This window comes from Mirounga angustirostris, unplaced genomic scaffold, assembly GCF_029215605.1.
Source record: "Mirounga angustirostris isolate CCGP_5_RB_7025 unplaced genomic scaffold, mMirAng1.0.hap1 SCAF_9, whole genome shotgun sequence".
NCBI classification, from domain to species: Eukaryota; Metazoa; Chordata; class Mammalia; order Carnivora; family Phocidae; genus Mirounga; species Mirounga angustirostris.
Genome location: NW_026991717.1, coordinates 93,909,356 through 93,933,466, shown reverse-complemented (window position 1 = coordinate 93,933,466; position 24,111 = coordinate 93,909,356). Strand labels below are relative to the sequence as shown.

The 24,111-nt window shown below is 36.4% G+C and overlaps 1 protein-coding gene and 1 pseudogene across 1 annotated transcript in view; one reads left to right on the top strand and one right to left on the bottom strand.

Annotated features, from left to right (window-relative positions):
- The window catches only part of MDGA2 (MAM domain containing glycosylphosphatidylinositol anchor 2), an 800,528-nt gene that overhangs the window by 339,002 nt on the left and 437,415 nt on the right, over window positions 1-24,111 (top strand). The window contains exon 2 of the mRNA XM_045900785.3: window positions 7,244-7,383. Within this exon, the coding sequence (XP_045756741.2) occupies window positions 7,244-7,383 (140 nt within the window). The remainder of the gene's footprint in view (window positions 1-7,243; window positions 7,384-24,111) is intronic.
- On the bottom strand, window positions 13,667-15,342 carry LOC123861555 (elongation factor 1-alpha 1-like; annotated as a pseudogene).

Here is a 24,111-nt window from a genome sequence, read left to right as displayed (position 1 = left end):
AATTATATTCTGCTACTTGCTGACAAATAATATCTAAAACCTAAATGATGATCTTAAAGGTCAAAGTGACAACTAGAATAAAGTTCAACTTTGACCAATTTTAGTAGGTTACTCTATGTGTTAGATCCAGAAGTAACCTTAAGTTTAAAATATTGAAATAGAACAAAGTTTAGGAAGAACTGTATATCTTGGGGCAAATGATACTTGCATGTATTACAGGCTCTTGACTGAAAGGTTTGATGAAAAAAAAAAGATGAATGATAGTAGAAAATAGTATGGTATTGCAAAAAAATCGGTTATATTGGAAATACAAACATTATGGTTTGTTTCTTATAATGTAAATAATAAGTCTTTGCAATCCTGAAATGGTGGTATAATATTGTTAAAGTATTCCATTTTATACTTACCATTCCTTTTTACAACGTGGGTAAACCTCAATCGCAGTTTTGCTTTTTGCCCTAAGCTCAGTTTGGCCTACTAAGACTTCTCTCCTTCTCAATCAAACCTTATCTCATTCATCTTTGACCCCACTACTCTACCACCATATCTCACTCAAAATTCACCAATGCCATTCTAGCTGTCATAAGCAATGACCTTTTGTCTGTGATCCTCCTAATTTACAACTCTTGTAAGTGACAGTTTTGGACAGTTCCCCATGCTTCAGCATCTCTTTACGTAACTTTTAAAGCACCACATTTTTTTTTGTTTGTTTTCCTTCTATTTCTCTGACTTTAAAAACATATTAAGTCTTTTTCCTTGGCCTCTCTGTATTAAGAATTCATACTACTCATGTTTTTATTGTTATCCTCCTAATTTCTCACTCTACATTCTCTCTTTTAGAGATTCCACCTATTCTTGTGTCAACCACAACTATTTAGAAGCTCTAAATTTTTGTGTCCAGCAATGACTTTTCAGCTGTTGGTCAGCTCACCATCAGCATCTGAAACTGAGATCTTCATCTCCTCCCCCGGATCTTCCTATTCTCTTCTTCCCTATTTGTGTCTGTGATATCAGAATATGTAATATAGTGAGCCTATGGAGAAAAATATTAGGCAACGGGTTGTAAACAACAAGAGGGATAATTATGGACTATGCCTATAGACACAATACTTAATTTAAAAGTTGAATTGGGAGATCATCGTGACAAAAGGAAGGAGGAGAAGACTCACCTACTATCTTAAACTAGTAACTTGGGTAGGAAAGACAGAATAAGAAAGGAAGACACCATTTTTTTAATTTTTAAAATTACTACTCACATGTGCTATATTGGAGACTGTGAAATAAGCAGAAGAGGCCAATTATTGGCAATTTCAATTAGCTAAATGTAAGATGTAGAAGACTAAGAAGTGTTTTATGAAAGCATGTAATCACTTAAATCAATAGAAAAATGGAAAGAAATTTGATTATTGTTATGTTTGCTTTAAAAGCAAAACGGAATGCTTGCTAAGAATGGTGTTAAGTGTCAACTGTATTATCTTTGATGCATGAGAGCAGTAAGGTGTGAGACGTTCTCTCTCTCTGTCTCTGTGTCTCTGGGCCTCTGTCTCTTGACAGAATGTGTGAGGGATGCTGGTGCAGGGTGGCTCACTGATGTCTTCCCCAGGGCTTCTAAGGGGGGGCCACTGAGCATCCCTCTCTCCACACTGCCTATCCTAGGAGATCTGTGATCTACATCAAGAATAAGCTGTCTTCTTGACTCGTGTTGAAGAGTGTCAAGCTTATATTGGCAACTTGAATTCTCAAAGAGTATTTGCATCAGGGATTTGAGGGACCTACCAAAGTACAGAGCTCTTACTTGGGGTTCTTAGATGTGAGAAAACTCCTAATACCAAACCTATTTACTGGCTAAAAGCAATGTGTCCTTCAGAAACAGTGCCTCGTACCGGACTGCTATTGGAGAAAGGTGTCTCGTTCAAAAATGCTTTGCAGCTAAGTCCTTACTCTAACAAAGCCCTCCATGATTTGGGCTCAGAACTTCTCATCTCAAATCTTTCCCACGCATGAATAATGTGGAGTCCATAGTGATCAAGAGAGCATTTTCTTTCTTTCTTTTTTTTTTTTTTTTAAATAGGGTCTGGGCCCAACAGGGGGCTCAAACTCATGACCCTGAGACCAAGAGTTGCATGCTCTACCAACTGAGCCAGCCAGTTGCTCAAGAGAGCATTTTCTATTAAAAAAATGATGTTTTAGGGCACCAGGGTGGCTCAATCACTTAAGCATCTCACTTTTGGTTTCAGCTCAGGTTGTGATCTCAGAGTCCTTATCTCAGAGTTGTGAGATTGAGCCCCTCCTCGGGCTCCAAGGGCTCAGTGCAGAGTCTGCTTTTGACTCTTTCTCCTTCTCCCTCTGCTCCTCTCCCCTGCTCTCTCTCTTTCAAACAAATAAATAAATCTTTAAAAAAAATCATCTTTGGGGCACCTGGGTGGCTCAGTCGTTAAGCGTCTGCCTTTGGCTCAGGTCATGGTCCCAGGGTCCTGGGATCGAGCCCCGCATGGGATTCCCTGCTCCACGGGAAGCCTGCTTCTCCCTCTCCCACTCCCCCTGCTTGTGTTCCTGCTCTCGCTCTCTCTCTCTGTGAAATAAATAAAATCTTAAAAAAAAATAAAATAAAAACTCATCTTTTACCTAGTTAACCAAGGTGTAAACTTCAGTGTCATCTTAACTCCTCCTCCTTCACCCCACACTCAGTTAATCTTCAACTCCTGTCCAGCAAAACCTCTAAAGTAGGTCTCTGTCCTCATTTCCATTCCCAGAGCCATACAGCGTCTCTGCTGTGTCTGGACACATGATGGCAACTTGAGAGAGTGGCACCAGCGTCAAAATTCAGAGTAAGTTATAGACGACATGGACCACATTTTATGTAGTTATTTCCTAAACACTGCCGGCAGTCTCTTGCAGACATGCCTTTGAACACACTGCTTCCTCTCTCTGGAATGTCCGTTCCCTTTGTTCCCTCCACATGCATCTTTCCAGACCTAGGTTACATGTCACTGACCCTGTGAAACATGTTGGAACCCTCCAGGCAGATTGAGGCATCTTCTGCTTTGTCCTCTTACACTACTCTTCACTTTCTTCTGTTAGAGTATGTATCCTGTTCAACTGTAATTGTTCTTTCCTTATTTCCTTCCTTCCCTCCTCCCTCCCTCCCTTCCCTCTTCCCTCCCTCCCTCTCTTCCTTCCTTCCCTCCCCCTCCCTTCCTTCCTCCCTCCCTCCCTCTCTTCCTTCCTTCCCTCCCCCTCCCTTCCCTCCTCCCTCCCCCCCTTCCTTCCTTCCTTCCTTCCTCCCTTCCTTCCTTCCTTCCTTCCTTCCTTCCTTCCTTCCTTCTAAATTGGACAGATCCAATAGGCTGTAAGCTGCTAAAAGTTACAGCTCATAGTATTAAGTTTTATATCCCCAGAACATAGCCTCATGCCTGATCTAAAGCCGTTGTTCAGTAAATATATGCTTGAAAGTCTGTATATGAGAATGAAAGCCTACAAATTCTCCTGGTTGTTGCCATTGGAGAATAATTTATTTGTGTTCTTTCTCCAACAGAATACAGAGAGAATTTGGTTTAACTTTCAAAAATATATTCTAACAAGATAAAAGAATGTCTCTCTTTTGCCCTTTTAGGCTGACTTTTTGAACCCAAAGCCAATTTACTCGAATTAAGGGAGTTGATGTGATTAGTGTTAGGAAAGATTTTATGTAATGGGATTTGGTTTACTTCAAACAAATTTGGATGAATATGAGTCTCATGCAATATTTTAACATTTTAATTCATTGCTGACTCTACAGGGCAAAGGGGATCATAACCCTTAGTCCAATTTCAGGATGATGAATTGAGGCTTTTTTCAACAAGGCAGAGGATAAAAGATGACTTGCTTCAGTTATAGTACTGCAAATTGCATTTATATTTACAGTAAGTAAATTCAGTGCCATGATAGTTGATATTTTTGCTGAAACAGGATGTTGGTGTCATTATAGTGATATTTGCTAAACCATAAATTACAGATTAATTATTAAGTTAAAATAAATTATTAAATATAAACCTACTCTGTGCTCTGAATCATGTGGTATGGAACAGATGCCTAAAATGATGCTCCAACCTGGCAACGATGTGCTTAATATAAAGTTAATGTGTTAAGAAAAAGCAAAATCACTGGGCAGTGCCTATCTCCTGAAGACAAGAAAATAAAATCATTGCTAAATAATCTAAGAAGTTGTCAGGAACATTGATCTAAATATCAGTCTGGAAATTCTAGATGGGAGAATATTGTGAGCAAACATTCTCGTATGTGGTGTATAGCAGTTGCTGAATAAATATATGCTTGAAAGTCCGTGTATGAGATCAAAGTCTTAAAATTTCAGTGCTCTTTACCTTCCCACTGACGTTGGGCTGATGTTACAGAAAAGTAGGATTTCGGGTTGTATAGTCAGTATGAGGACATTTACAGAGCACCTAGAGACATTAAACTCTGTGAAACAGTCTCGTAGAGAGACATCATGAATCCTTAGGCAGGAAAAGGACATGATGAAAATAGGAATTACAAAATATTATTTTGACAGTTGTGAGATTTCCTGGGTTTGGCAGAGACTGGAGGCAGGATGGTGAATTGAAAGAATGTTACATTTCATTTTTTGCAGCATTTATACTATTTATATTGCTCACCTACTTATGGTGCTCTAACGACTTCATGAACAGTTTCTCAGTCTTTTTTTATTCCCCTAGTCTTAGGGTACATCTAGTTTAGGAGTTACTTAGAACCCTAATTTAACTATGTCAGACATAGTTTTAATAGCATGAAGTAGAGAAAAGAACAAAGGACCGCTGGTTCTGCTCTCATTTAGGCCACAACTACCTGCAGGCCTGTGAGCAGGTCACTTGATGTCCTCAATTTGGAAATAAGAGCGATGACCTGGATGAGCTAAGACCTTTTCAGTTGAGCTTTCTGCAGACCAAAAGAGTTCTTGGAAGCTTCCAAAATATTCACCTTATCGTTGACCAGCAAAAGTACTCAGCATATATTTTAATGCATACTAGGAAAAATACACCTTCCACTCCTAAAATTTGGCAGAATATTCCACCCTCCCATAAGAGAGATGGTAGGTTCATAATGATTACAATATATAGGCGATTACCTTTTCCAAGAATGTGTTAAAATATAGAAGAAAATAGCAGAAAATTAACCCTTGTAAATGAACACAATGTGCTTCCTGTATAATTTAAATGTTTTAAATAAAGCTACTTATTTGCATAATGATGCTTTGGAAAGATATAGCTTAAAAATAACAATGCTATTCATTGATTTGAAATTAAAACAAAAATAACATGTAAATTAATCTGGAAAAATGTCATGTTACTCTATAATTAGATGTATTAGTAAATGTGTGCTATCACTTATTAAGCTAAATTTGGCATAGAAATAAATTTCAAAGTAATGAATCTATATTTTCTATTTATATTTTGCAAATTTTTATTTATCGTCATCAGTTTGTTAACCTCTATAATATATATAGTTTACATGACAGATGTTTAAAAATAAGTAGCTCTCTAGTATTACTTATCTAAATTGAAGTTTAAATCTGATCACTGTAGGAAATGATTTATAGGAAACATTGTGTGAAATATATCAGAACACCCAGAAAAACACTGCAGATAAAAATTTCTAATGTCATAAAACTAAACAAATTATTATAGTGTCTAGACAGTGTCCAAAGACATGGTAAAATAATTTTTTTGATAAATTGGTTTTATAGACCAAACAAAACATTTGATTTGTTTGAGCATCACTTAATTTTCCAAACCAGTGAAATAATGCACAGCATGAAGTTATTTACTTGAAAATATTAAAAGGAAAAGGATAGGGCGCCTGGGTGGTTCAGTTGGTTAAGCGTCTGCCTTCGGCTCAGGTCATGATCCCAGGGTCCTGGGATTGAGCCCCGCATCGGGCTCCCGGCTCAGCAGGAAGCCTGCTTCTCCCTCTCCCACTCCCCCTCCTTGTGTTCCTGCTCTCGCTGTCTCTGTCTCTGTCAAATAAATAAATAAAATTAAAAAAAAAAAAAAAAGGAAAAGGATATTTTATCCCTTGGAGTATTTTCCTTTAGTCAACAAACATCTGTAAGTTTTAGAAAATTATTCCTAGTAATCTGGTCTAAGTAGCACTAGCATTGTCATCATTTGGGGGTTGGGCAAAAATGCAGATTCCTAGGTTTTTCTGCATACATAACAGATTTCTGGATGTACCTCTGAAATCTGTACTTTAAGATAGTTTCTGGGGAGCTTTTTGTGCATAGTGAATGTAAGAACTACTAAATTCTCCTCTTCTTATCCTTCTTTTGGAAATTTTTGCTTTTCATTTGATGCGGCGTATTGGAGAATGGAATCTTGAATTTGAATGTTGAACAGGATCTGCTTGGATATCCAGAAAAATCTTGAAATACCCAGTTGTTCTATTATCCATAAATAGGCTTTTCTATCCTTTAGTTTCTGCTTGAACTTGAGGTTAATAAAATATGTTCTTTTCAGTTGTTAAATACTATTGAGTGTTCTATACATTTGGTTATATAAAACGAAGTATTAGATATTGGAAACTTTCTTTTATGTTACTTTCAGAACACACATTTTTCCAGAAGGAATTTTCCCGTAAGTTATACTTGGGCATTAATGATTTCTTGCCTTCTTCAGTAGCTTAATTCAGTGATCATCTTTTGCTCATATCAACACAGGAATCTATAAATGTTGAAAACCAAGTTGGTTTCAGTTCCTCATAATCAAATCTTCTCATTCCTATTTGAGTTAGCTCCCTATTTGCACCACGAGGCTTATTAACAGAAAAATGCCAATGTATTTCATACAATTTTTTTCCCTTTCTAATGGTCTTTTGAGTTTGCACTACCTGGAATTTGAACAGCATCCTTTACTATATTAAATTTTGGGTTTCCGAAAGAAAGGGACCTCTCACTTTTTAGCATTCAGATTTTATCATGTAGTCTTGTAATGATGATTTCCTATGTCACCATTGTTCTCCCACCATCCTGTTTCCCTTTGCCATTTTCAGAGTGTCTTGGTGACTTGTTAGATAAGTTTGAAGCTTTCTGTCCAGCAATACCTTTAATCCCTTGGGGTTGCTCAAACGTTAAGCCTGATGGATCTAACTGGTAAAGTCTAATAAGAATTGCTCTTACAACCAGGATGATTCATGGGAGGACAGTTGACTTATTTTTTTATGTATCTTGTCTCTCTTCTTCCTGACTTGACAGCTCCCCCAACGGTTCGTATTGTGCATTCAGGCTTGGCCTGTAACATTGAGGAGGAGCGCTACTCGGAAAGGGTCTATACTATACGGGAAGGAGAAACACTAGAACTGACCTGTCTGGTCACAGGACATCCACGTCCACAGGTGAGTCCCGAACTGTGACATTGAGGAAAACTCTCTTTGATCTTTCTTGGAAGCCAAAAATGTATATTTTAGAAGATTTAGCTAAAAAATCATGTGTGTGTGTGTTTGTGTGTGAGAAATTCAAGTAATTGTGTGTGTGCAATGCAGGATAAGGGTGGTGATTGCTGAACATTCATGCTTGTCGTACTCACTTGGATAAGATGAAGAAAGAAATTTTTGTTTTGGTATTGTGAGAAATTTGGAAGACACTTCTAAGGAAGCTGTTAAAAGACAACTACAAAAATATCTCAGTCAGATAACAATTCATATGGCAATGAGTTTATTTTAGAATGTGGAGCATGATTTCATGATGACATAATTGCAGCCGAAGAAGCATTTGTTCTGAAGAATGTGGTGCACGAGGTCACATGTACTTTCCTTCCTCCTAGTCATTATATTCATAGAAAACTTTTTAAAAACAAATGTTTGCAGGTGTATGCATTCACTTTCAGAGTCATCTGCTACAGTTTTCATAAGCTACTTTAATAGCAGGAACAGAAATTGAGACTTTTCAAAGGGCACTAAAATTATAAATAATGAGCAGAGAAAAAGTTTGTAGGAGTGAAAGAAAGGGTTAGGCAGAGGTAATATAGTGTGTATTTATGATGTAAAAAATTCCAATATAATACAGAATATTCAGGATGTCTTAGTCATTAACTGCCAATTCTTACTGTCATATATTTAACATGTCTAGTTCAAAATATACACCGGTAATCAGCACAAACACTACGATGGAAAAGAGGTCTCATTTGGTAGCAAAGTTACATATTTTAAGTATTAGTGTTGCAGGAAGAAAAAAAAAATCCAGCTAATACCACTGCATAGAAGAAAGTAAGGAGCAATGTGGAGATTTTATGAACTCATCATTTTAATCTTGTCTTTTGCTCCTACCATCCTTAACTCTTACTACTCAAAGATGTTCAACCTTACCATTTTGACTCAAGCGACAAATAAAAATAAGCATATGAACTTCACAGAATGTAGCCAGAGATTGAAAGATAAGACCATAACTAGAACTAAAATGGTAAAATATGTTTAATAAAACTTAATGCTACACTGTTAGTAAAAAGTAATCTAGAAAAAATAGTTATTAAAATAGTTATTATTAAAAATATTAAAAATTAAAATTCACAGTGGCTTAAATTGCAAATTATAACATTTGCTTTTAACTGAAAATTAATAGATAAAATTATCTTCCCTTAATACTAGGAATTTCTTATTTTCTCCATACATTTTTCTCTGTAACGATTCACAATCTGGAGTGTAATCTCTGATGTCTGGCCAATCCAAAATAAGTTCTGGAACAAGGAGTAGATTATTACCTTATTTTATTTTTTCTAAGCAATTCCATTGCTGGAACAATTTCAGTGTGTTCTGACCCTAAGAAAAATTTATTTCAGTAGTGTTATTTCTTCATTCCTAGAAGTTAATTCAGGTATTTGCAGGTGAGTCAGTTTCCATTTCTGTTGCCTGTTTGAAAAATTAATGGGGCCTCTTCTTTGTCAATAAACTGTGTAAGGAAAGCTGACAGAACAGCTGGGCTCTGGCATCCCGGCCAAACACTAAAGGGCATGCTAGTGGCAGCTGGTCCTGAGGGTGGGTTTTCTTGGCTGGTATCATGAAGCTGGATTGTCTTTCTTGCCGCTTTGTCTAACGTGAATATGATAACAGTTGGGAATGCTGTGGGAGAGAGAAGCTCCTCACTGCACTCTTCAGGAGATTTCTCTGTTGCCTATTCTTGTGGCAACGAGAATCATAAAGTCTCCATCTCTAGAAGTATTCAAAGGCAGCATTTTTTTCTAGATTTTAAAAAATTTTCTCCAAAAATATATCATCTGGCAATATGGAATGGCCTGAGGGTAATACTGTATCCAAGGGAAATAAATGAAGGAGAGGAAGGTACAATGCCATGGCTCATAGCATGGCCCTGGACCCAGACTGCCTGGATATAACCCTGGATCCACGGGGCCTGCTGGTGTGACATTGGGAAAGTTCCTCAACCTCTCGGCTCTCTCTGCCTCAGGTTTCTTATCTGTATAAAAGGGATGATGGTAACCATCATGCCTAGATCATAGACTCCTTTCGAGAGTTAAATGTAGATTGTAAATATATAGGTATGTGTATTATGTATATATACATATATATGTATATGTACTTGGCATGTAATAAGCATTATATAGACACATAATAAAACATATGCTTGATTTTTATTGTTTCTAAGCAATTTATACTTAGACTTAATGTCTAGAATTGAATATGTAAGTATCAAAATAAGTAGGTTGAAAAAAAATGGTTCTTAGCTTACAGTCTACTTTAAATTAGATGCATTTAAATAAATTTCAATATTTCTGTGTTTTAATACTCTGCAGAGCCTTTACATCTCTGCTAATTACCTTTTTTTTTTTTTAGCTTGCAGGGACTAGAACTATGTTCAGACTACTTCATTTAATGAGAGTTTATTATAAAGATAGATGGAGAGATAAGAAAGAAGGGAGGTAAAGATTTGTTGGTAAACCTACCAACCTAATATTACCTCTAGATGCCCACAATTTCAGGATTCAGCTACCCACTCTCTTTCTCTTCCTTGTTTTCTTTTTCCCTCCCTCCCTCCCTTGCTCCCTTCTTTTCTTCCTTCTTTCCTTCCTCTCTACTCTTTCAATATTATCACATTAATACCAAATGAATTGTGAATATAGTTCTCTTGTAAATGACTTAAACAATGAGATATTTAACTTGAATATTCCCCATCACTCTCCCACCCACCTCCCAGAAATTAACATTAAATAGTTGCATGTATTATCTTGCAGTCCTTGTTTAGTGCATTTCCATAAATATGATTATATATGTTAATGTTTTATTTTCATTTTTAAATTAGATAATGAAAAATATTGTTCTGTGACTAGAATTTTTCACTTGGCCATGTGTCCAAATCAGCAAGTATAGATCCAGCCTAGTGGTTCTCAATGGGTGATCCCTGGAGAGAACTGGTTAGAAATGAAAGTTCTTGTGCCCATCATGTCAGAAGCTCCTGTGTTGGGGCCAGCAATCTGTGTTGTCACAAGCCCTCTGAGTGATTCTGATGTACACTAAAATTTGAGAAGTACTGACTTAGAGCATTATCCTCACAAAGCCTGAATTGTACTCTGTATGCATGCACTAGATATATGTAATTGCTGCTATTTTGTTCAAAATTGAATTACTTATGGATTTTTACTATTACAAATAATAATTTAGTGAACACTTCTGGAATGTATATGTGTTTATGCACATCTTTATTACATGTATGCCAGCATCATTGTAGGATAGTTTCCTTCTTCAAAACGGAATTTAGCCAAAGTTGAAAGTGACTTTTACTTGCTTCCTTAGTATAAGTGAATCTTTAATATTTTTGCCAATTTGATGTGAGAGGGTGAATTACATTCCAGTGAAATTTAAATTTTCATTTTCTTAATTACTAGTCAATTTGAACATATTCCCACACATGTATCAATCATTTGTTCATCTTCTTCATCTATTGATTATTTTTATCTACTTCTCTTCTCTTATTGGTTAGCTGCTTGTCTTCTTGTGGACCTGCAGGGACTTTTTATGTACTATAAAAATAAATTCAGTGTCTGCAAAATATGTTGCAAATTTTACCTACCAGACAATATTTGTCTTTTAATATTGTTTGTGTTACTTTTACCCAGAGATTTTTGTTTTTTAAAAGATGAATCATTTTAATCTTTTCAACTTTGGTTTACGAATTTTGTCCCTAGTTTAGTAGATCTCTTTCATATCAGTGTATCTTACATCGTATGCTTTCTTTTTAAGTAACAGCTTATCTAGTTACTTATGTACTTGATGATTTAATCATTAGGAAACATGTTGTCCATAGTGTGAATATTAGTCTAGTGTTCTCTCTCTTTCTTCTTCCCTCTGCCCTAATCCAGACAGGATAGTTAACATTCCACCCTACATAATAAAACATATGCTGGATTTTTATTGTTTCTAAGTAATTTATACTTAGACTCTAACTATAACTCTAACAATAAAAATGCTATCTTTAAAATGCTATTTTTTTCTCTTTTTTAAAAAAATTGAGGTACAGTTGACATAGAACATTATATTAGTTTCAGGTGTATAATGTAAAGATTTGGTATTTGTAAACATTGAGAAATGATCACCACAGTTAAGTCTAATTAACATCTGTCCCCATACGTGGTTATAAAAATTTTTTCTTGTAATGAGAACTTTTAAAAACATTCTAACAGGGCACCTGGGTGGCTCAGTTGGTTAAGCGACTGCCTTCAGCTCAGGTCATGATCCTGGAGTCCCGGGATCGAGTCCCACATCGGGCTCCCTGCTCAGCAGAGGGTCTGCTTCTCCCTCTGCCCTCTTTCCTCTCATGCTCTCTGTCTCTCATTCTCTCTCTCTCAAATAAATAAATAAAATCTTTAAAAAAAAAAAGACATTCTAACATTATATAATGTTTAATGTTAAACATTAAAGCATTTTTAAAAGTTATTAAAATTCTATCTTTATCATGAACAAAAATTGCATTATTTTATCATTCTAGTTATCCCTTCTTATATGGTGCCATGCTATTTTAATTCCTGTAGCTTTATTTTATGCTTTGCTATATAGGAAAGCAAGTCACTCCTTTGTTGTTGTTTTTCAGTATTTCCTTGATTGGCCTCAAGCATTTTTCTCTTTTCTTTGATGTTGAAAATGAGCTTTTCATACCTCCCACCCAAATAAATGCTGAAATTTTAATTACATTGCATTTTTCTTGCCATGAAACCATGTGGTAGAAAGTATGGAAAACTTCTACAAAGAACTTCTCAGTAGGACACTTTGAATATTTCAAACTTCTCAAACTGGAAGACAGTTCTATTGTAATAAGTATAATGTAAAGGTCTTTGAATTTGTTTCAGTAACAAACATAGGTATGCATATTTGGGAGGCGTTCTTTCTCTTTTCAAAGACAACAAAACAAAAACAAAAATGTACATCAAGCCAAAATAGCTCTACATTTATGTGTTTTATATGCTGGCTTTTGGGGTAAGATTTCTTTTGAATATTCTCATCACTAAAATATTTTTGAAAATCATTCTTTGAAAAAATTATGTATATCCAAAATACTACCCTAAGAAGCATTAAAATTGTCTACTAGTTTATTACAGCTCATCCTTAGAGATTGTTTGATTTTTAAATTAAAAAAAAATAAGGGTAAGACTATTTCTCAATTTTAAAATGAGATCATATCAGTCATTTGATTGCTATACAAATGTATTCTTTTTTTTAAAAGATTTTTATTTATTTATTGAGAGAGATAGTGATAGAGAGAGCATGAGAGGGGGAGAGTCAGAGGGAGAGGCAGACTCCCCGCTGAGCAGGGAGCCCGATGCGGGACTCGATCCCGGGACTCCAGGATCATGACCTGAGCCAAAGGCAGTCGCTTAACCAACTGAGCCACCCAGGTGCCCCTATACAAATGTATTCTTAACTGTCAAGATGGTTGCTGAGTTATTGATGTTTTATCCTTGTTAATTTCATATGTAGATTTTAAAGTGATAAACTTACCATAATGAAAATCTTAGCAAACCTTCATAACAGGTTTTTCAGTTTGAAACCATTACTACTATCTGTGTGTTGTCCTTTGCAAATATTTTGTACATCTTGGTTCATATTTCCATATATTTTTTCTGAGTCAGTTAAATTTCTTACAATAATATTAATGCATGTACATGAAAAATAAATGTATTCGATTTTTGGATTTATGTCCAATTAACAGGCAGAATTGGAATCTGTTATCTAAACAGAGATCATCAAATATTACATCTATTCCTTCTCATGGTTTATGGAATTCAATACAGTGTACTTTTTTCATCTATGATAAATCTATCTAGGCTAGATCTGTCTGCTGCATCATGTAAGAGACTCTCCAACTAAAACAACTAATATTTTTGCAGTGACTCTTTGGATAGGTTGTAGGAAAAGCTTTAGGATTTATTGTACTCAAAAATATATTAATCACAAACTTCATGTCAATAACTACCTTCATCATCTGTCCTCCCACAGACTTATACACACACCTAGTCTTTTCTCCTGGAGATCTACATCTTCTTTAAGTTCATGGCTACATGGGTAAATAAATATACTCACCACAGCTCATTTAGGAGGAAGTGCTTACAGTCTTTCTGATGGTTGAAGTCATACCTTCGAGTAGTTTTGTTTCCACTGATTTTTCTTTTTTTCTCATTAAACTTTTGTTTTAATGGGTCTCAAAATTCTGTGACAGATTTTTGGTCAAGTTGTTTCCATGAAAAAGTACTGAATTTAAAAACTAATAACTTAAAACTTCCACACACACACACAAAAAACAAATGGTCCACAAAACATTCTCCTTTCCTTCTGAAGGTTTTATGATGCATTGTTATCATTAACCAGTCTTTTACTATTAAACTTAAATGGCCAATTGACACAAAGAGTTCTGAGACCGTTCTTCCACCACTGATTAAGACTGGGGTGGCAGGTATTGGAGATAATATTCATTTAGCCTTCTGGGCTTTCTGGGCAGCCTTGGTGACCTTGCCAGCTCCAGCTGCCTTCTTGCCCACTGCTTTGATGACACCCACAGCAACCATCTGTCCCATGTCACGAACAGCAAAACGGCCCAGAGGATAGTCAGAGAAGCTCTCAACACACATAGGCTTGCCAGGAACCATATCAACAATGGCAGCATCACCAGATTTCAAGAACTTGGGACCATCTTCCAGCTTTTTTTCCAGAACGACGATCTATCTTCTCCTTCAGCTCAGCAAACTTGCAAGCAATGTGAGCTGTGTGACAATCCAGCAGAGGTGCATATCCTGCACTGACTTAGCCTGGCTGGTTCAGGATAATCACCTGAGCCATGAATCCAGCTGCTTCCATTGGTGGGTCATTTTTTCTGTCACCAGCCACATTGCCACGACGAACATATCTGACAGATATGTTCTTGTCATTGAAACCCACATTGTCCCCAGCAAGAGCCTTGCTCAAAGCTTCATGGTGCTTTTCAACAGACTTTACTTCAGATGTAACATTGACTGGAGCAAAGGTGACCCCCATGCCAGGTTTAAGAACACCAGTCTCCACTCGGCCCAAGGGACAGTACCAATACCACCAATTTCGTAGACGTCCTGGAGAGGCAGACGCAAGGGCTTGTCAGTTGGACGAATTGGGGGCAGAATGCAATACAGGGCTTCAAGCAGTGTGGTTCCACTGGCATTCCCATCTTTACGGGTGACTTTCCATCCCTTGAACCAAGGCATGTTAGCACTTGGCTCCACCATGTTGTCACCATTCCAACCAGAAATTAGCACAAACGCTACTGTGTTGGGGTTGTAGCCAATTTTCTTAATGTAGGTGCTGACTTCCTTAACAATTTCCTTGTATCTCTTCTGGCTCAGTGGAATCCATCTTGTTAACACCAACAATTAGTTGTTTTACACCCAGTGTTGTAAGCCAGAAGGGCATGCTCACGGGTCTGCTCATTCTTGGAGATACTGGCTTCAAATTCACCAACACCAGCAGCAACAATCAAGACAGCACAGTCAGCCTGAGATGTGCCTGTAATCATGTTTTTGATAAAGTCTCTGTGTCCTGGGGCATCAATGATGGTCACATAATACTTGCTGGTCTCGAATTTCCACAGGGAGATATCAGTGGTGATACCACATTCACGTTCAGCTTTTCAGCCCTTTCCCATCTCAGCAGCCTCCTTCTCAAATTTTTCAATAGTTCTTTTGTCGATCCCACCACATCTGTAGATCAGATGACCAGTAGTGGTAGACTTGCCCGAATCTACGTGTCCAGTGATGACAATGTTGATGTGAGACTTTTCCTTTCCCATTTTGGTTTAGGTTGAGCAGTGGTTTTCACAACGCCTGTGTTCTGGCGGCAAACCCGTTGCAAGAAAGCATTTCCATTGATTTTTATACAAAACGTGGAAAGTCTTTTTTGGTTCAACACTTTCCAAAACTGCAGAAACTTTTTTATTCCCAGTATATCAGCATTAACCAAAGAATTTTAAAAAAATTTTAATGAAAAAATTTAATGAAAATCCTCATTACATGAGGATTACATTACAAATAGCCATTTTTTTGCTCCTTATGAGATCTGAATCTGTTTACAGTTATTTCAGAGTTCATCTTTTGTTTAATTCTATGGATAGTCTTTCTGCATATAAGAAACATTTATCATACATTACAGATAATTACTCAAAAAATGTTAATGTACTTAATGAAAGCTTGGGGAGATGGGAATGTTAGCATAGATTTATTATATGAGATTTGTTTTTAGAGAGTTCCCAAGGGATACTCTTGTTACTATGAGAAATGCACCAGTCAGATGGGCACTGGCATCTTTGAGAAGCTCAAGGGTGACTGTCCTTGGGAGACCAGTAGGGGATGCTGCTGTAGAAGTAGGATCTCTAAAATCAGCAAGATGATAGGATTCTAAAATGGCAGAGGTTGGGTGGTAACACTTCACCAACAGACTCAGTGTAGATATAAATAGTGTAATGAACAGCAAGGTTGCAGTAGCAACCAGGTTGCCTTTATCTACAGGGCTTTGTGATGGATGACAGATTATCATGGCTTTAGGGGCTAAATAGAGGTAGCTGACTGGAGTGGTACTTGACTCATATTAATAGACAAAAAGGAGGTAAGGGGGAGGTTGACATTTTCCACTATAATAAAAAGTCACAATCACTCATTTGGTTTCCTAATCTAAGCTAATTCACAGAGCCAACACTCATTGTTTGGAAGGGAAGCCAGATTTCTTTGAGGAAAGGTCTACCAATATCACTACAATCTTACACCAAAAATAATATCTTTCCCCAAAGGGATTTGTGGCCATTTGTCATAGTAATTTACATTGAAGAAAAAAAATACCAAGACTTTTTGAGGGCTTTTCAAAGAACAGGGATTGAGTTGGCACTGAAATCAATGGATTTGTAATACTAACATGGAGTGGAGGCTTAAGAAGCCAGATGATAAATGGAGTCCTGGCCCAGAGAAGTGGGTTGATGGTTATTTCTCCAGACTCCCAAATGCATAATTGGGAGGGACATCTTTAACAGTGGGCAGGATCCCCACCTTGGTTACCTGATCTGTGGAGTAAGTCAGAGTCAATATGGTAGGAAGGACTCAGTGGGATCCTGTAAAATTGTCCCTCCCAAACCAAAATATTAAATCAGAAGTAGTACTGCATCCCAGAAGAAATTTCAGAGGTTAGGTATGACCATGCAAGCTTTGACAAGGAAGGAGTGGTAGTCTCTATCACATTCCAATTTCTTTCACATGTGAGATACCTAAAAAGCCAGGTGGATTATGGCAGGTGATGCAAGACCATGGTAAACAATCAAATTAACACTGCTGCCGTGTCTTCATTGGAGCAAATTATCTGGTATGCAGCTCATCATCTGACAATGGATGCTTTTCTGTTCTCATCAAGAAGATTTTAAAATTTGCTTTTACATGGGATGGACAGCAATTTACATGTACTACTCTGCCCCCGGTCAAGATTATCTCTCTCACTCTCTAACATAATAGTGCACAGGGAACTTGATCGTCTCAGTCATCTACAGAACATTATATTGATTACATCATGTCATTTTGACCTTCTGAAAAGGAAGTAACAAGTACTTTGGATGCCATAGTAAGATAGAAACGTGCCTGAGGGTGAGAAATAAAGTATTCCAAATTTTACTGAACTGTCAAGGTGGTAGAGATTTTTGGAGTCCAATGAGGCATGCTAGGATCATTCCATTTAAGGTTATAAAAAAGTTATTGCTTCTCACAGCCATTCCTGTAAGAAAGAGGCCCAACATATGGTGGAGGCTTTTTTGGATTTTAGAGGCTGAATATATTACATTTGGAAACATTGTTCCAAGTCACTTTATTAGATAACTTTAAAAGTCATCAGTGTCAGAACAAGAGAGGGCTCTGCAGCAAGTCCAGGATCTAGTGGAAACTGCTTTGCTGCTCACGCAGTCCTACAATCTAGCAGACTTGGTGTTGGATGAGGATGCTGTGTGGATTCCTTAAGTCCTAAGAAGAGGGTCACAGCACACAACTTTAGATTCTGGAACAAGACTAAACTTTCTACAGCAGAGTACTAATTGCTATTTGAAAAGTGGCTCTTCTGTCAGTAGGGAGTAGGGTCTGATTGTTATGTGCCAGCTTGGTCAGGCCATTCTGTGACACATTCTACATGGTTCCTCAGAGGGCCCCAGTAGAATGGAGCCACAGTCACTTTCTGCAAAGACTAGCACAACAACAGCTTGTTGTATGATTTCTCCTCCTTCTCTGTTACGCTATTCACAATTCTCTACTCTGTTTCCACAGGATTAATTGCAAAAATAAACTGTCTACTTGTAATCTTTTATCTCAAGCTTTCTTTCCCCGGGGCAGTTCTTTAAGACAGTACCCATTTCCTGGACTCAAACCTAATGAGACCTATATTTACACATCTAACCCTAGATTCTTCATCCTTGCTGCTGACCTTATGTTGCTTAATTGTGAATCAGAATTATTATACTTCTACTTTTCCTGAAGACTTATAAAAGAAAGCCATAAGTCATTAGTAAAGGTATGATGTTCAATCAAATTTTACTTTTATTTCTTAGGACATTTATTAACATAATTAGCATGGGTATAGGCCATATTTTCATAATTTATTCTCCTAATCTTTAAAAAAAAATACATCTTTTACTTGAATTAAATCTAAGCAGTGAAAGTTTGCAAGTCCATGCACAAGGAATTTCATGTGTTGGTGACTATAAATACAGACTGAGGGTTTGTTTGGGTATGACAGCTTTACCTCTCATGGTCAAAATTTGATCCTCAGAGAGATCAAAAAATGGATCTCAAAACACAGTCAAAATTGTAGTTATACAAATCATGTGGAAGTTTGACATTAGATATCTTCTTTTGAAATCTACATATTTTAATGAAAAGTATCATAAGTAGGAGTGCTAAGATCATAACCGTTATTTTATTACAGTAGTTAACATAAAATAAGTGCTTTAAAATTATCAGGGCATTTCCAGGAGATAGAAGGAAATCAATACTGCCTATTAACATATATTTGAGAATCTGTTGGTTGTGTTGTTCAAAGTTGAAATGTATCATTTTAAGTTAAACAGTTGAGTTCCTTACTGTAGAAGTTCTGAATAATTAAATGCACATTGATGAATTGGATTTTGTATTTTTATTATTAGCATAATACTCCTATTGGCATGTTTTCAGTTATGTCTTATTTAACTGAGGTGATCTCCAAATGGTAGATATCCCACAATAGTTTTTTTTTCCCTCAGAATTTAAAATCTTTTTTCCTAGTAGTTATTGAGCTGTCAACAAATCTAAATTCACAAACCTTAACATAATCTGAAGTGAATTTTTTTTTTGAAGTGAATTTTTTTTTTCATGGTGGAATGACAATCAAATTAATTGATCTATTTTTGAGTCTATATTACATATGTGCTGTCAGTTTGCATATATATATATATATACACACACACTTACTATGTATATGTACTTACATATATGTACAGATAAATAAAAATTTACAAAGTATGAGTCATTTGGGCATGTTCAACATATTGTAAATGGTCATTTATAGTTATATCCACCACTACTACTTTCAAAAGGTAGCATGTAAACAAATACAGTAGTTGTCTTCTTGTGATCCTATTGAATGAAATATATTCTCTGCACTTATGGCTAGGACATAAAGATACCAATTAAGAGAATTGGATTTACCTAAATTTTCAAACTCCAATCTAATAGAGCATTCCTTAAATTGACTTTAATACATTGAGGTTTCAAATTTAAGTTTAATAATTTCAGTACAATAATAGAAAGATTCTACCCCCCCCATCTATTTCTATGCTAAAGAATATCCTGTCAGTGGTAGTTAATAATATATATCAGTGCTGATTGTAAATATGACATATTCATTCTGAATTAGGCTTGTCACTGCCTTTCCCTGAAATGCTCAGAGATGCTTCAAAAAAACCAATAAAGAATAAAAACCTTTCTGTGATCTGAAAAATTTAACTTAAACTACACGGGGAAAGTGCTTGTAAAATGTGAGTATTTCCAGGACTGAAAAATGAGAAAACAGTTACTAGGAATGATTCAATTCTTTTTTTAGGAATTATTAATCTTTTATTTTGATTTTCTCTGAATGCCAAAGTCTTAACAAAAACCTAAAATAACATTTATTTTCTTGACAGTTTTATCTTTTTCCATCAGCAAACATTGATTTCTTCCTTTTTCTGCTTCTCATGGTACATGAGGAAACATCCCGTACAACCTGGCACCTTCTTGTTTTCTTACTTGCCTTTGGCAGAAATCATTAAATGATGTTGGATAAGCTTGAGCAGAGCAAAATCCTTAGTTAGTTAGTGCCTTTTCTGTTGGGTGTCTGTGTTCTTTAAGATTAACTTTTAGTCATCTAGGTCTGCAGCATAGTGTCAAATCTAAGTGATCATTTGCATCGATACCATATATAATTAGAACAACTGACAATTTTGAATAAATTTTCACAGTGCCATCAAGAAGATGGATTATAGCCAATCATTTTGGAAGGAGTTTTCTCAAATAGCATAGGAGCATTACGTGTGTTATTATATAAAATGCATTGTAAACACATTTTATGAGATATATAAATTCTACATTAGCTAATGTCGAATATTAGCCTAAAGGGTCCCTAATTCCAAAAATTGTACAGGTGCCTAAATTGCATGATTGTGTATCTTACTAGTTTTCCAGGGCTGCCAAACAAAGTACCATAAACTGGGTAGCTTAAGACCACAAAATTTATTCTCTCACAGTTTTGAAGGCTAGAATTCTAAAATCAAAGTGTCAGCCAGGCCATACTCCCTCTGTGATTCTGCATAGAATTCTTCCTTGCCTCTTCTAGCTTTGGGTGGTGGCCATCAATCCTTGGTGTTCTTGGCTTTCACCTGAATCCTTCCGTTCTGTGCCTCTGTCAACGTGTGTGTGTGTGCATGTATGTGTGTGTATGTGTCTGAATAAATTAATAATAAATAATTAATTAATAATTAATTAATTAAATTAATTAAATTAATTAATAATAAATTAATAATAAATTAATAATAAATTTAACCCCCCTTTCATTTATTTTCATCATGTATAAAATGACAATAGTAGTAGTAATGATATAGTAAGCTTCTTGCTATTTCAAATAAAATCACAGAAGGGAAGACTTAAAAAAATCTTGAATAATGATAAGGACGATAGAAATAAAAAGAAAATAGAATAACCATATTGTTTTTCTATTTCCTGTATCACTTAGTGGACTCCTAGAAATGAAGGACTGGGTCTTGCATTCCCATTTTCTGTCACCTTAGAGTGAACATATGTTACGATTCACCTGGGATGGTGCTACTTTATGGCTATTGTGCTGATACACTTACTAGTGTCATCCTCTTTCAACCCCTAAAAATATCCTGTTGTGGAGAATAAAATGTATGGGACAATAAACATAAAAGCTTTACGGATAGAGGATCTCAATTATTTATCGAATGAGTGAATGTTGGCAGGCATTATCACTTTAGGTTAATTGTTTGATATTTTAATTAATTCTGTTCTCTTTAAAAAATACTAAGTTGTGTTTACCTGTGCCTATATGCCATTTACCTCTTAGAATTAGTCATTTAAGGAAACCTTCAGATGCACTTGTGTAGGCACTGTTGGGAGCCACACACCTCAGTGCCTGCAGGAATGCATTAAACACTCCCTTGGTGGTCTCGAAGACTTAATGTGTATTCTTATTTTACTATCCAGCAAGGATTTAAAGACACTTGGGAAATGGGACTCAATAATATGAAGCTATTAAACCCCTTCAGTCAGAGAAGACTCTAAGTTTCAATTCTCCATGCCACTTTTGACAATAGTATACATGTTTAATTACAGATGTTACAGAGCAACATTGGGATCTCACCTGACTGGAGCATATTCACAAAGTATCAGACAAAAACCTGGTAATTTATTCCTTGGAATTTGTTGCTTGGTTGTAACCCTATGCTTAAATAAAATAGAGATGATGGATCCTGGTTTTTATCAGAAAAGGGAAAAATATCAATAGAAAGTAGAACAGAGTTTGAAAAGATGTATGTTAAGACATGCTCAACTTCACTTTTCCAACTAGTCATAGTTAATTTTGCTAGAAGCTTTTTATTTGGGGGGGTACAGAGGGAGAGAGAGAGGGAGGGAGAAAATAAACAAGCAGGCTCCATACCCAGCATGGAGCCCAATGTGGGGCTCCATCTCATGACCCTGAGATCATGACCTGAGCTGAAATCCAGAGTCCGACACTTAACCAACTGAGCCACCCAGGTGCCAAGCTTTTGAAGGAATATAACCTCTGTTGTTCATAGGGGTCTAAACAGAAAGCCCAGGGGTAGACTTAGTTACTTCATAAGCACAGGGAATTTGGATGCATGAAATAAGATGGGTGATCTAGAGATATTTTTTCTCACATATCTTTGGATTCCCCTGCCTGGAAACCAGTTAACTTCCTTGGCCAATATGTTAGTTAAACAAAGTGGTAAATATTGTGATCACAACCTATCTAACATCATGTTTATCAGTCTGAATATTGCTAAGCATTCTAGTGAATGCTCCCTAGTGATATGATATGTTTACAGATTGAACTAAAAACTACATTTAGTTTGTTATTAGACACACACTTTATCTAAGTCTACCCTCACAACCATTTGTCTACCTGAGATTTTGATTCCCTCTGAGTGTTCATTGACAGTCACCATGAGTCACACACTTGGCTTGTGACTACTTAATGTGGTTGTCTGGTATAATTTACCAAAAATTACAAGCCAGAATTTTTCTTGATTTATATGATTTTATAAATGAATGTGTGTGTGTGTGTGTGTGTGTCCATGAACACATACCTATTACTTCTTGAAAAGATCGTTATAGTTATTAGTGGGTTCTTATCTCACATGGTAATCACTAAGGTTTGGACAAGGAAAACAGAAACCATTCTGATTATTTTAAACTCTGAGTTGAGAACTGAAGAAATTTAATGTAAGTAATGTGTTACATTGGGGATATAAGAGGCTGAGAAGAGGGAGACATACTTGGTTTTCCTTTTTCTTCTGTCATCCGGTTTCTTGCCACTCCCAATCCATTGGCTAAAACCAGTGAGAGTCTGGGAAACATATTCTGCAAGTTTTAGTCCCTCCGAATGATACAGAGCAGAACAGAGGAAGATTTAAAAGTTTAAAACATGAATTTATGGGCAAATGGCCACAACCAGCCCTCATAGCAGTGCAGAGAATACCACCTGGGGAATTTTGGCTTGCTTTATAGGTAGTTATCCACAAAGAGATATTTTTGCCTTCGTAAATAAGGCCATTCAGGTTCTAATACTTATTTTGCAGGTTCATAAGCCTGGTTTTGTTAGTATAATGAAAGCAGATGAGGGATAACTTTGCATTTTCTAAACCCATAAAGACTCATACATGTACAAACAATGCAAAAATCGGGTTAGACATTTGTAATGAGAAATGCAATTGCAGATCCTAGCAGATTGTTCCACTTATACATCAGTGTAGGTAAGCTACAGATAAAGCTAAATTATGATCAAAGTGCCCATTTTTAAACTCGCAATGGCAAATTGATTGGACATTGCTCTTGTCTAACAGGTTCACTCTGCTGGTAGGCAAGCCAATGAAGAAGCCAAATAAAAATCATGTTGGTGAGTGAGGACATTCAACTGAGGTAGCTGAAGGCCACCTAATCTATTATGGAGTAGAAACCTGTAAGGATTGAGTCCAATAGTAAGGATTTCCCTTTTTGGACAGTGCCCAAATAGATACTACTTGCCAATTTGTTCTCCTGAGAGTTTATTTTTCCATTCCCAAGGCTGACCAATTCCTGTTTTGATTGGCACATTCTTTCTTTAGGTATATTAATATTAATACATTCAATCACATTATAGTCAGTTCCCAGAGGTGTGTTAACAATTTGCCTTCAGTATGCTGACTTTGCATATCTCTATTCTGAATTGCTGTGGTTAATTAATCATAACTGTGTTCTCTGAGGACAGTCTTAATTCCTATATTTCTAATTTCTTTAGAATGGGTGCACCTTATTATATTTTATTAGAACCCTAAAACTCTGAAGAAACCTTGAATATAGTTTATCCATTCTTCTATAATTCACACATGTGCAGACTGAGGCTGGAGAAGTTGAGGGACTAAGCCCAGGCCCCCCGGATTGTTGGGGACAGAGACTGGATTACTAGGTGGCTGCCAAACTGCTGACTTTATACTCCTCCTTTCTAACTGTTTGTGTTTTTAAAACTTTTACACCCATTCTCTCCCCTTTTTAGGAATTGCACACTTTTCAGCCTGGTAGCCTGAAAATGATCTTACCTGATCATTACTTTGATCAGATTTTATTATTGGTACTTATTAGAGGCATGGCCCATCCAACTTGAATTGTGGTCCCTGAAACAATAGCATCAGCCTCACCTGGGAACTCGAAAGAAACACAAACTCTTGGGCCCCAAACCCGATTTCCTGAATCCCAAACTCTAGCAGTGGGACACAGCAATATATATTTTAGTTAGTCTTCAAATGATTTTGATGCATTTTAAAGTTTGAGG